The 12945-nt window shown below is 41.4% G+C and overlaps 2 protein-coding genes across 2 annotated transcripts; one reads left to right on the top strand and one right to left on the bottom strand.

The window, feature by feature from the left end:
* Positions 1–2182: 2182 nt before the first annotated feature.
* LOC106303766 lies at positions 2183–3945 on the top strand. The gene is made up of 2 exons (XM_013740082.1): positions 2183–2727; positions 3412–3945. The coding sequence occupies exons 1-2, from the start codon at positions 2282–2284 to the stop codon at positions 3692–3694; spliced, it is 729 nt and encodes a 242-aa protein (XP_013595536.1). The 5' UTR covers positions 2183–2281; the 3' UTR covers positions 3695–3945.
* A 7282-nt stretch (positions 3946–11227) lies between these two features.
* Positions 11228–11986, bottom strand: LOC106302476. The gene has a single exon (XM_013738979.1). It carries the CDS (start codon positions 11984–11986, stop codon positions 11228–11230), a length of 759 nt encoding a protein of 252 aa, XP_013594433.1.
* Positions 11987–12945: the final 959 nt, after the last annotated feature.

Below are 12945 nucleotides of genomic sequence, written 5' to 3'. Positions count from 1 at the left end.
CTACCCTCTAAAAACCAAATCCCAAGTCAAAGAAATTTTCCAGCCTTTCAAAAACCTTGTTGAAAACCAGTTTCAAACCAAAATTGGTACCTTGTATTCTGACAATGGAGGCGAATTCATCGCTTTTAAGGGGCTGCTGTCGACTGCAGGCATCTCTCACATGACTTCCCCACCTCACACTCCCGAACACAACGGCATCTCTGAACGCAAGCACAGACACATTGTTGAAACATGCCTTACCCTGCTCACTCATGCTGGGATTCCCAAGACGTATTGGACCTACGAATTCGCCACAGCCGTTTATCTAATAAATCGGCTTCCCTCCCCGGTGATCTCTATGTTTTCTCCCTATCAGAAACTCTTTGGCGTTGCACCCAACTACAAGAAACTCAGGACGTTTGGATGTCTCTGCTTCCCCTGGCTTAGACCATACAACAACAACAAGCTGGAGAACCGCTCAACTCCATGTGTCGGCTGTCTCTCGCGTCTGGCCCATCCTGCAGCTTGACGTAAACAACGCTTTTCTTCAAGGAACTCTAGCTGAAGAAGTGTACATGGAGCAGCCTCCAGGATTCCTTGACCCAGACCATCCTGATTATGTTTGTCGACTTCGTAAAGCAATCTATGGGCTTAAGCAGGCACCACATGCTTGGTATGTTGAGCTCAAGACTTTCCTACTCACGCTTGGCTTCAAAAACAGCTTAGCCGATGAATCTTTGTTCATCATGCATAAAGACAAGCAAACCGTCTACTTACTAGTGTATGTCGACGACATACTAGTCACTGGAAGCAGCAAGGATCTCATCAATACTATACTCGTGAAGCTAGCTGATAGATTCTCTGTCAAAGATCCAGAAGACCTGAACTATTTTTTGGGTATTGAGGCACATCGCACGAACAGAGGACTACACTTATCTCAGCGGAAGTATATCCTGGACCTCCTTCACAAGTACAACATGATCGATGCCAAGCCAGTGGCAACACCCATGGCTGCCTCTCCGAAGCTCACACTCAATGGCGGTCACTCCTTGTCTGATCCAACCCCTTATCGACAACTCATTGGAAGTCTTCAATATCTTCAGTTCACTCGACTTGACATCGCCTTTGCCGTCAACAGACTCTCGCAATTCATGCATCATCCGACTGAAGAGCACTGGCAAGCCGCAAAACGCATACTCCGCTACCTTGCAGGCACCACTACACATGGGGTTTATTTTGCAGCAGACAATAAGCCCTTGCTACATGGTTTCTCGGATGTAGACTGGGCTGGGGACACTGATGACTACATCTCCACTAATGCGTATATCATCTACTCAGGAAAGACACCAGTCTCTTGGTCATCCAAAAAGCAGACTGGAGTCGCAAGGTCGTCTACAGAAGCGGAGTACCGATCCATTGCCAATGCCGCAGCTGAGATACGTTGGATATGCAATCTCCTTACAGAACTTGGCATCCGCCTATCTTCACCACCAACTATTCTCTGTGACAACTTGGGCGCAACATTTCTTTGTGCCAATCCTGTCTTCCACTCCCGTACGAAGCATGTTGCACTTGACTACCACTTCATTCGAGGACAAATTCAGCGCAATATGCTCAGAGTTTCTCATGTCAACACCAAGGACCAACTTGCAAATGCGCTGACAAAACCCCTCCTCCGCGGTCGTTTTGTTGAACTCAGGAACAAGATTGGAGTGTCTGCAGCCTCTCCATCTTGAGGGGGCGTGTCAAGGATACGCATATCTCATCATATCAATTCTTCTATATAGCGTATCTCTGTTTATACTAACTACATTAACTCTACGTAACCTAGACGTCTCTTGTATATATACTCACTGTAACCTCTTCTAAATGAATGAGAGAGACATAACATTTACATTAAGGACATAGAGTTTTAACATAATTTTACAAGTTAGAGTAGTTGTTATTATATCTCCGGCTAGACCCCAATGAAATACTTTTCTTCGTTTCAGAAGAGTATAATTTAAGTGGGAGAAAAAAGAAAGTTTAAAATAAAAAATTAGAAAAATTCAAGAATTATTTTGGAATATATAGTCTCATCAATTATGGGCAAAAAGTTTTATACCATCATATTCTACACTCTTATTCTCTCTTTATGGACTTTCTTACATTTGCAGCAACTTAGAGATTCCACTTGATAACTCTCTTCTTTTTTTTGATGCTTCAAGTCAGATTAAAGCTTCTCAAAAATCCCCTCTATAAATTATGATTTTTTTTCCAAACTTATGTACATAAAACTATTCTAAAAGAAAACTAACTAAATATGAAATACGCAGAGATATCTCATTTTAGCCACCCAAAACATAACCTCAAATACGACTACATCGAGAAGCCCTTCAAGTGTGATGGCTGCAATGAAGTAGGGATCGGGTCTCGCTATCGCTGCTCCAGTGATCATCAAAGCTGCGATTTCGATCTTCATGCACACTGCGCGTTACCTTCCGCCAACATAACACATCCGTTCTACAAAAAATGTAAGTTTCAGTTTTTGGCTAAGCCGCCAGGGAATGAAAGACGATACTGCAACGCGTGCCAGAAGGACGTGTCGGGATTCGTGTACCATTGCAGGGCATGTGGGTTTGATCTTCACCCGTGTTGCGCTATGCTTCCTATGGTTTTGGACGATGGAGAGACCAAGCTCTTCCTTTACCGCAACGTTAGCTCGTCCTGTCATCGATGTGGAAAAAAAGGCCGTAGCTGGAGTTACAGGTTTCTCTTCTTTGTTCTTTTCTTTTTCTTGTATTATTATTATAATATCAATTTAAAATATTCTGATTTGTTTTTTTATATTTAATTTGAGATAAGCGAAACATATCAAATTATGATTATAAAGAAAAAATACCATGCCTAATTAATTGTATTTGTCGTGAAAGTTTTCATTGGTGTTTTAGTCAACATTAGCATATATTCTAAATCAACATCTCTGAAGAATATTTTTAATAAAGCAACTTGAGTTAAAATTTGGATTACGTCGATAGTTTGATTCTTGAACATGAACTTCGTTTTTATACCGAATATATGTTTAGGGAAAAAGAAAGATTAAAGCGATGGCATTCAAACAACGATTTAAAGCAAATGTCATTTAAAGTTTAAACACAATACTTTCTCCTTTTCTTTAAGGAAATGAACTTGTGTGGTAATTGGTATACAAGTTACATAGCGTGCACTCTACGTTAGCTTATTATTTGTCGCAAAACTATAGTATTGTTACAAAAAAAAATATTTCTGAATTTAACAGTTTATAAGATGTGGTTGATTATATAAAAGTATAATTTCTGTGACTGATAAGGATGTAACAGTGTAAAACAGATTATAAAATGGGGTTCATATAAATTATAATTTCTGTGACTGATAAGGATGTAACAGTGTAGAAAACATATGAACTAAATACAGGTCGTCTTGCAAAAAGTACAATCTCCACGTAGCGTGCGTGAGGGAGATGTTGGTGGAGAATTGGCGGGAGCTGTACAAAGGACAAAGTGGTAAACGCATAGAAGGCAAGAGCCTGGCGTTGAAGAACACCCTTGAGCATCACCACCGTAGCAGCAGCAAAGGCAAAGTCCAGAAGTGCTGTGAGATCGCTGGAATGGCCGTGCAGTTCGTTATCTCTGCCGTGCTTGGTGATCCAACGGCCCTTATCGCCGGAGTTGTAGGCTCCCTCATCTCCCGAGGATGATCCACCTTCTAATTAATCACATCTCCATCTTCCTACTTTGCGTGTTTTAATTATCGTGTTATATCCATTTACAAAAAAGAAAAAAATTATCGTGTTATATATAAAAACTTTAAGTAGATCATCAGATCAGTAATGGGTTTATTCGACCAACTTCCCTATCCATAAGAAAATGGTTTAATTGAAACCAAGAAACAAGAAAAAACTGTTGAGACCTGGAGTCCGCAAATAAATGTGTTCGAAGCAATAGTTGCACAAGTATAAAGTGTTATGATGTGGCGTCATCTTGCTGGTTATAGATATTAATTATGATTCGGCAAGAGATAATGGTTGTAATCCTTAAAGATAATGATGAATAAGAAGATTTAGACTTATCAAGATTAAAACGAAGATTGGCTTTAGAGGTTAAAGGGATCAAGTTTTGAGAGTTGGTTTTCAGTGTTTTTGGAGTGCAGAGAGAAAACAATGATGTATCGAAGTTGAACAAGGTTTTGGGTGTTGAACAAGCCGGAAAACTTGGCTGTTAGATTAAGGTTGGGTAGATTAGAAATTGGCCAGTGTCGATTCACAAGTGTGAAGTCGAGTAAATCTGATTAAACAAAGAATGTAATTTGTTTAAGAGATTTCTAATAAAAGACAACCATTATTTGAAGAATCTTGTTCATTAGTATTTTGTGTCTTCTGTGTTCTTTGTTCTTACAATTGGTATCAGAGCATGTCACCTACCTAGATCTAGATATCTATAACAGGTTGAGATCCTGCGGAGAACATGGAAACAACAGAGTGTGTGGCGGCTCATAAATCACTCATGTTAGATGAAAAAAACTTTGGGCACTGGAAGGTACGCATGAAACATCGACTCAAAAGGATTAAGGAAGACGTCTGGACAATGGTTGAAACAGGATGGACAGATCCAACAATATTTACTGAAGAGAATGAGGAGATACCTAAACCTAAAACTAAATGGACAAAGGCAGAAAAGGCTGCATCAAAACAACGCGAAAGCGCTATCCGAAATCTTTAACGCAATTAGTTCCGATCAGTTTTAACTCGTGCAAGGATGTTGTTCAGCCAAGAATGCATGGGACACGCTTGTGGAATACTATGAGGGAACATCCACTGTTAAAAGAGCAAGACTAGACTATTTGGCCTCTCAGTTCGAGAACTTGAGAATGGCGGAAGAAGAATCTGTCACGAGCTTTAGCTCAAAGCTGAGTTCTATTGCAAACGAAGCAATTGTCCTTGGTAGGAACTTAGGATAAGAAACTGGTCATAACCCTCTGCTGATGTGCTGGGCTGTTGCATTGTTGCATGAAGAGATTGTCTGCTCCTGGCTCATGAATTGTAGTTTCTACTGCATAGCTTTCGTGATGGTCATCATCTGCCCAACTGCCAATCGAGTAATCTTCTTCTCGTGCACGGTCGACTCCAGTGTCGATCGATGGGTAGTAGGCAATGTCGGTCAATGCTCGTTATCGGCTTGTCTGATGAAGATGAGTGTCGATCGATGTTGAGATGGTTCTGTCAATTGACGGCGCATTCCTTTTTTGAGAGGAATGGTGGAGAAGTCTATCTTCCTCATCAAGAATGGCTCTGTACTCTATAGGTCGTTCCTCCTCATAATCTTCATCATACTCCTTTTTATGCAGGGTATCTCTAGTGTGTGCCGCCATGGTGGGATTATAGTAGTCGTTCTCCCAATCGCCTGGACTATTGTCGACCTATTCTTCTTTGGGAATGTCGATCGATTTCTGGTGCGCACTGTCGATCGATGTGGCGGTGTGAGTTTCGATCGACGCCGAATATTGTGTCTCATACTCAGATCCACAGTGGCATGCTCCAATGAGTCTTGGATCATCAATTCTTCTGGAGGACGCATGTGGCTTCATGACTGGAGTAGGATTGTAGTGGACATGTGGATCTATGAGCGTCATGCACAACTGGTTGGTTTTCATGTTGCACACTGCTCCTACTGTTGACAAAAAGACTCTCCCAAGCAACAGAGAAGAGTTCTAGTTCAACTTGATATCCAAGACATGGAAATTAACTGGAACTAGGGCATTACCAATCTGCACCTCTAGGTCTCTTACAATTCCTCATAAGCTTCTATGAGAACAATCCACAAAAGTGAACGATTCCTTGGAAGGCTCCACCTTCAGCCCCTGATGGGCTGCCATAACCCTAGGTAGGATGCTGATTGATGCTCATGTGTCACATAATGTATGTGGGAACTCAATACCCTTCACCGTGCATGGTACTGCAAACTTCCCAGGATTACTCTTCTTCTTCAGTGTAATCCTATTCTTCATCTTTTCTCTGGCCTCATAGAATATTCTCCTAATGTCATCTTCAGTTTCTCTGAAGAACATCCCAAATTTATGGGTAAAATAGGCCTCCTCGAATGGTTTCTCTAATGGAATCCTCAAGACTCTCTTTTGGAAACTTTCCATCTCCTTCTCATTAGCTTCCCTTTTCAGATGCTTAGCAACCTTTCCTTTTCTATTCCTCAAGGTTCTCCCCATAGGAGCCTTATCAACTTCCATAGGCTCTGCTGCATCATCTGAATGTGTGTTGGTGGTCTCTGGAGGGTTAGCTGAAGGTTTGGGTTGTGGCCTGAGTGCATTGAGACGGACGACGTCTATTTTTGGCATCTGCACTCAGTATGTGAGAGGTGCGCGTCGATCGATGGGCGCTGGAGGTTGTCGATCGATGGCGGTCTCTCTCTGTTGATCGATGGCAGGACCAATTTTCTGATCGATGGCATGACCAATTTGCCAATCGATTTTTACATAAACAGGGCTGTGTGGATGTGGGTGTCTTGCTGTGAACTCCTCGTGAGTCATAATCCTCACGGCATTGCAAGATGCGGTCGACTCCGTAGGTGTCATCGATCGGTTTTGATTTAAGTCCGTCAATCGATGTTCGAAGTCTGGCGTCGATCGACACCAATGCGATCCGCTAAAGCTCATCGAGCTTTCTACTTCGAAATCTCCTTCTTGCAGCTTCTCATGCTTCACCACTTGCCAGAAATCATCATCTATGATGGCATTCACGTGGTGCTTCATGACATCATCTCCTACCCCTCTTGTTAAGGCTTCTTGCCTCTTAACAGCTTATCCTGTCTGAACAACCTGCATCTCCAGCTTCTTCACATGAGTGCTCAAAGTCTCAAACTGTGTGTTCAGGTTGTTGTAGACAAAGTCAATCTTCCCATTAAAGTCCACCGTCACGCTCTGCTGTCCCTCAAGAAGCTTATCGAGTATCGCTTCAATCTTGCTCTCCTGAGTAGGTGGTGGTGGCTTCAGGTAGAATGAGTTTCCATAACTCATGTTGTTGCTGTAGTTGTTGCTGTAGGGTTTCTGGTGCTACGAACTCTGGTTGAAATTACTCCTTTATCCATAGAAGTTTCCATTCTGGTTTCCAGACCTCTGAAATCCAGTTCCGCTGATGAAGTTCACATCTTCTTCTACCTCTGCTTTACCCTCTGTGTCTACAGCTTCTGCATCCTTAACTAAGCAAGCTTGCTTCCTGAGAAGCTTGTGAACACTGTCCAGCTTTGCTCTGACCTCATCCATCTGATCGTTCCCAAGGATGGCAGTAGATCTCTTCCTCTCAAAGTCAGTGTTCTTGGTGCTGTTGTTGGATGCTGGATGCAAAGTTCTCAATAACTCTCACAGCCTCCTCTGGATTCCTGGTGTTGAAGTTCCCATAGCTGGACTATAACGAAGATCGCATAGCAGTTGCGAAGAGGAGGAAGTCGACTCATTATAAAGAGAGAGGAACGAACATGAAGGGGGACACGTTGAAAACCCTAGAGAGAGCTACACACATACATCGACCTTGTTTTCATTCCCATCTTAGATCCTTTCTTTATACATCTCATTTGTAACATCCGATCTAGTTTAACTCATTGTATTCGATCTTATTCATCAATAAAGTCCATTTTTACCTACTGGAAACTGATTACATCGTTGTGTTCTAAACATATCGTTGCCTACATCATTTATCTTCCCTAGATTAAACTCCCGATCACTATCAAATACTTAGTGTAGATTTTAGGATCTACATCGGACATTAACTCTTTTAACAATATTGCTTGTTTTGCAGCTTCTGTAGAAGCCATGAACTCCGCCTCATATGAAGAGAATGCTACAGTCGGTTGCTTACACGATATCCATGTGATCGACGATGTTCCTAGGTAGAACATAAACCATGTAGTGCTTCTTCCATCATCAACGTCTATGTTATGGCTGCTGTCACTGTAATCTGTAATCTCCGTTGTTCCATTCCGTTTGAAGAAGAGACCATACTTAGTGGTGCCCTTTATATATCGCAACAGATGCTTCACGGCTTGTCCATGTCTCTCTCTTGGACTTTGCATATATCTACTTAATACACCGACCGAGAATGCCAAGTCCGGTCGAGTATGAAGAAGATACCTTAAGCATCCTATGGTGCTTCGATACAATGTTGCATCAATCTCAGACTCTTCCTCAGCCTTTGATACTTTCAAACTCGTGTGCATCAGAACGTGAGTATAGTTACATGACGTATGAGCTGACTTGAGTTTAACAGGTTATTCTTTACCTTGGGATCAAATTGGCTATTGGGCAGTCAAAATTGTAACAGGTGTACCTGACGCTATTCCGGTAATAGGATCGCCTCTTGTAGAATTATTACGCGGAAGTGCTAGTGTTGGACAATCCACTTTGACTCGTTTTTATAGTTTACACACTTTTGTATTACCTCTTCTTACGGCTGTATTTATGTTAATGCATTTCTTAATGATACGTAAGCAAGGTATTTCTGGTCCTTGATAAATAATATAGATTCTAGATATTTTTAATTACTAATTTATTTTATTACTTGGTGAACGAACAATCGTATATTATTGCTATAAATATGGATTATTAAAAAAATAAGACATGTATTTGGATATTTCCCTTCAACTCCACAATATTGTATTATTTTGTTGACATAAAAAGTTGAAGGGAATTTTATGAAGAGAAAATGGATTATGGGAGTGTGTGACTTGAACTATTGGTCGGGCCGTGCAGATATATGACTTTATCTGCTACATTGGATTTCACAACCAAATGTGTCTTTGTTCCAACCACTGTGTAAGCCCCATACATGGGATAAGCCATCAGCTCCTTTCGTTACTTATATTCCAAGATAGTATGTAAGCTTCCCGAGGTCTGACATCTCAAATCTTCTTGACATATCTTCCTTGAATTTCTTGATAACGTTGAGCGAAGTCCCTGTTACAAACAAGTCATCAACGTATATAGATATTATCAGAAGCTCCCCCTTCTCTTTCTTTTGATATACCACATGCTCCTTGGTGCACTTCATGAACTCTATCTCCTTAAGAAAACGGTCGAGTTTGATGTTCCAGTCTCTCGGAGCTTGACGTAAACCGTATAGAGCTTTGCTGAGTTTGTATATGTGGTTCTCTTTACCTTTCTCTTCAAAACCTTCTGCCTGAGTTACATATACATCCTTGTTTAAGTCTCCGTTTAGGAACGTAGTTTTCACATCTAACTGATGGATGTCCCATCCATTGGTCGCTGCCAAAGCTTAGAGTAGTCGTATGGTCTCTATCCGAGTGACTGGTACAAATACTTCATCGAAGTCTATGCCTTGTTGTTGCACGTAACCTTTTGCGACTAGTCTTGCTTTGTATTTGATCACCGTTCCATCTGCATTCCTCTTGATCTTATAAATCCACTTTAAACCTATCGGTTTTACACCTGCCGGCTTCTTGACGAGCTTCTAGATCTTGTTTTTTTATGATAGATTCGATCTCTGCCTTCATTGCATCGATCCAAGCTTGTATCGCTGCAGCTTCGATGTAACTTTCTGGTTCACCATCTTTGGTGAGCAAGAGTCTACCACCTTCAACTTCGGCGAGCAGAATGTAATCATCGAACCGCTTTGGTTTTCTTATGTTACGGCCATATCCCCATGTTACATGTTGGTCTTGGTTTGCATCGTTGTTCTCTGCTACTTGCTCTTGTTCACCTGCCTCTACAGCTTCTTCTTCTTCGTTATTGTTTTGCTCTTCGTGGTGTTGGTGATCTTGATGCTCATCACCATCTCCTTCTTCTGTAACATCGATGTGAGGAAGGTTGAAAGTTCCTGGTTCATCGTTTGTAGTCATCGTTGTTGTAGACCAATCCGAACTCTTCTTCTCATCGAAGATTACGTCTCTACTAACAATAATCTTCTTCGTGACAGGATCATAGAGCCTATAAGCTTTTGAACGAGGCTATGTCCCGAGATTAATCACAATCCTTGATCGATGAGATGTGGAGCATTGAATTTTGCGAAAGCTACACACCCAAAGACCCTTAGATGTTCAATGTTTGGTTTCTTAACATATAAGCCTTCGTATGGAGTTTATTTTTTAAAGCCTTTGTAGCAATGCGGTTGATTAGATACATTGAATGACGCACTGCCTCACCCCATTGTTGATTAGGAATCTTCATTTCTTTCATCAAGCTCCTTGTCATCTCCATTAGTGTTCTATTTCTTCTCTCGACCACACCATTTTGTTGTGGTGTATACGGTGCAGTGAGATGTCTAGTTACACCGTTTTCTTCACAAAAAAAAAATCAACTCAGAAGATGTGAACTCTCCTCCTCTATCGGTGCGACAATTCTTGAGTTTTATCTTCGTTTGTTTCTCCACGTACTCCTTGAACTTTTTGAACCGATCGAACGCTTCACTCTTCTCTCTTAGCAGCATCGTCCACATATATCTTGAGTAATCATCAATTAAGACGAATACTAATCTATTGTTTGCTGGTGTTGGTGGTGATATCGGACCGCACAAGTCACCATGTACCAGCTCCAATGCGTGTGATGCTCGATACTTTGCTTTATGCGGGAAAGACTTCTGAGTTTGCTTCCCAACTAAGAAGGCATTGCACACATCTTTCCCGTGTATCACCTGAGGCATCCCTACTACCATCTCCTTATCTACCATATTCTTCATGACTCCAAAGCTCACATGTCCTACCGCGCATGCCACGTCCATGTAACATCATTTTCTTGTATTTGAAGACACTTCGGATATTCAACCTCATTGGCGTCTTGTACAATTGGTTTGGTGACTTTGAGACTTGTACCGATAGCCTTCCACGGGGATCTTTCAGCATCAGTAAGTCTTCTCTCATATTAACCTCACAACCCATCTTGGTTGCTTGTCCAAGACTTATGATATTGTGTTTAAGACTTAAGATGTAGTAGATATCTTTGAGTGCTCTTCTCTCCTTTTTTTCCTTTGTACGTGATCAGACTTTTCCCAAAAATCTCGACGTTTGATCTATCACCGAATTTGACTTTGCCTATGACACTTTCGTCTAGTATTGAGAAGAACTCTCTCTTGACTGTCATATGGTACTTGCACCATTGTCAAGATACCATATACTCGTATTTCCAACACACTCGTCAAATCTTTTAGGAAACACTCTTTCTTTGTTGAGGAACACAACTTCGTGCATATATAATGCATCTGACTCTTGTGTCTCCGTTAGATTTGTTCCTTCTCTCGGTTGTGTAGGACAATGTGGCACAATGTGCCCCATCTTGTCGCATCTCCAGCATTTAACCTTAGAGTAGTCCTTCTTGGTCTTGTCCGAAGCTTCTCCTCCTTTATTATGACCATCAGAACCATTAGACCTTCCTCGTCCTCTTCCTCTTCCACCATAACCTCTACTATGCCTCTTCCTCGCGAGTTGTTATGGCTTCCATGACCTTGCGTATCATTCTTTACAAACATTAACTTCGATTGATCTTCATCTTGGGTTTTTTCTTTTATGTGTTCTTCGAAAGTTTTCAATCTCCCAACAATGTCTTCGAACCCCGTTGAATTTAGATCCAGCACTTGTTTTAACAAAGCTACGATGTTAATGAACTTTGTTCTTAGAAGTCCCTTTAGAAACTTCTTTACCATCTTCGATTCTTCCGTTATCTCTCCTAACGCGGCTGCTCTCGATGCTAAGTCTGAAAGTTTTCCTGCGTAGTCATCCAACGTGTCTGTGTATGCCATCTTCAGTTTGTCGAACTCAGACATCAAAATCTGTAACCTTGCTTCTCTCACGCGATCAACACCTAGGTTAGGTGATTTGATAGCTTCCCAAATCTTCTTCGATGTATCATGTTCTCCTATCTGAAGTGTTAGCGCCTCTGGGACTGATTGAAAGATTAGAGCAATCGCCATATTGTTCTTCTTTGCGTTATCACTCCATAGATCAATCGTATCCCAAACTTCGTATAAATGAACCATCATTTTCATTCGCATTGACCTTACGGTGTAGTTGGTCGATGACAACGTGGGACATCGTATGTTTTTTTTTCATCTCAAGACCTTTATCACGTGCTTGAGAATTGTTATCGTCTCCCATGTTTTGATCAAATTACAACTCCTCTTGTAACCGATTTTTGAAACATGGAGCTCTGATTGCCAATTAAAGTTGCAAGAACACAAAAGATTATAAGAACTAACTCTTCTTATTAGATTTAGAAACTCTCTCAAAAACTGAATCAATGTGTTTCTCTTATGGAACAACTCTCCATAAGAACTCTTATATAGGACTAAGCTACTCCTTAACCTAATATATAGTAATATGTAAACATAAATCATAACTTCGATATATTTTATTTTTTTCTTAACTCACTGTTAACTTGCTCCTTAAGTTAATTGGAATTATTTAACATAGAACAAGTCACCGAGTACGGATTTCTCCGTCGAGCTCCTTTTAATCCATGTTCTAAAAATCGGCTGCCTAGCCGCTGGTGGGGTAAAAAACGGTTACGACGAAGTTAATATCCAAATTTCCGCAAAATACAAATATGTCTTTCCGCAACAAATCATGCTCGGTCAAGAGAACGTCGCAATGTATGTTCCCGAGATAAAGCTTTGTTTGAATTCAAACATAAGCCATCGGAAACATACCCAGACCAGTTACGGATAGGTCCAAATATGACGATCGGAAGATGGACGAACCAAGCACGGTCATTACGCAACTACCGCACATGCATGCTGTCCGGTCGCTACGTAGTGACCGAGCGTTCATTCCACTCGGTCGCTACGTAGCGACCGAGCGTCTGTTCCGCTCGGTCGCTACGTAGCGACCATGCTCGACCCAAAGCTCGGTCGCTACGTAGCGACCGAGCGTCCCTTCCGCTCGGTCCCTACGTAGCGACCGAGCTCTTCCGAAACGTCGATACGACATTAGTCCATGCATT

Source organism: Brassica oleracea, chromosome C7, assembly GCF_000695525.1.
Source record: "Brassica oleracea var. oleracea cultivar TO1000 chromosome C7, BOL, whole genome shotgun sequence".
In the NCBI taxonomy this organism is placed as follows: domain Eukaryota; kingdom Viridiplantae; phylum Streptophyta; class Magnoliopsida; order Brassicales; family Brassicaceae; genus Brassica; species Brassica oleracea.
The sequence above is the reverse complement of the archived record's forward strand: the minus strand, read 5'-3'. Positions and strand labels throughout refer to the sequence as shown.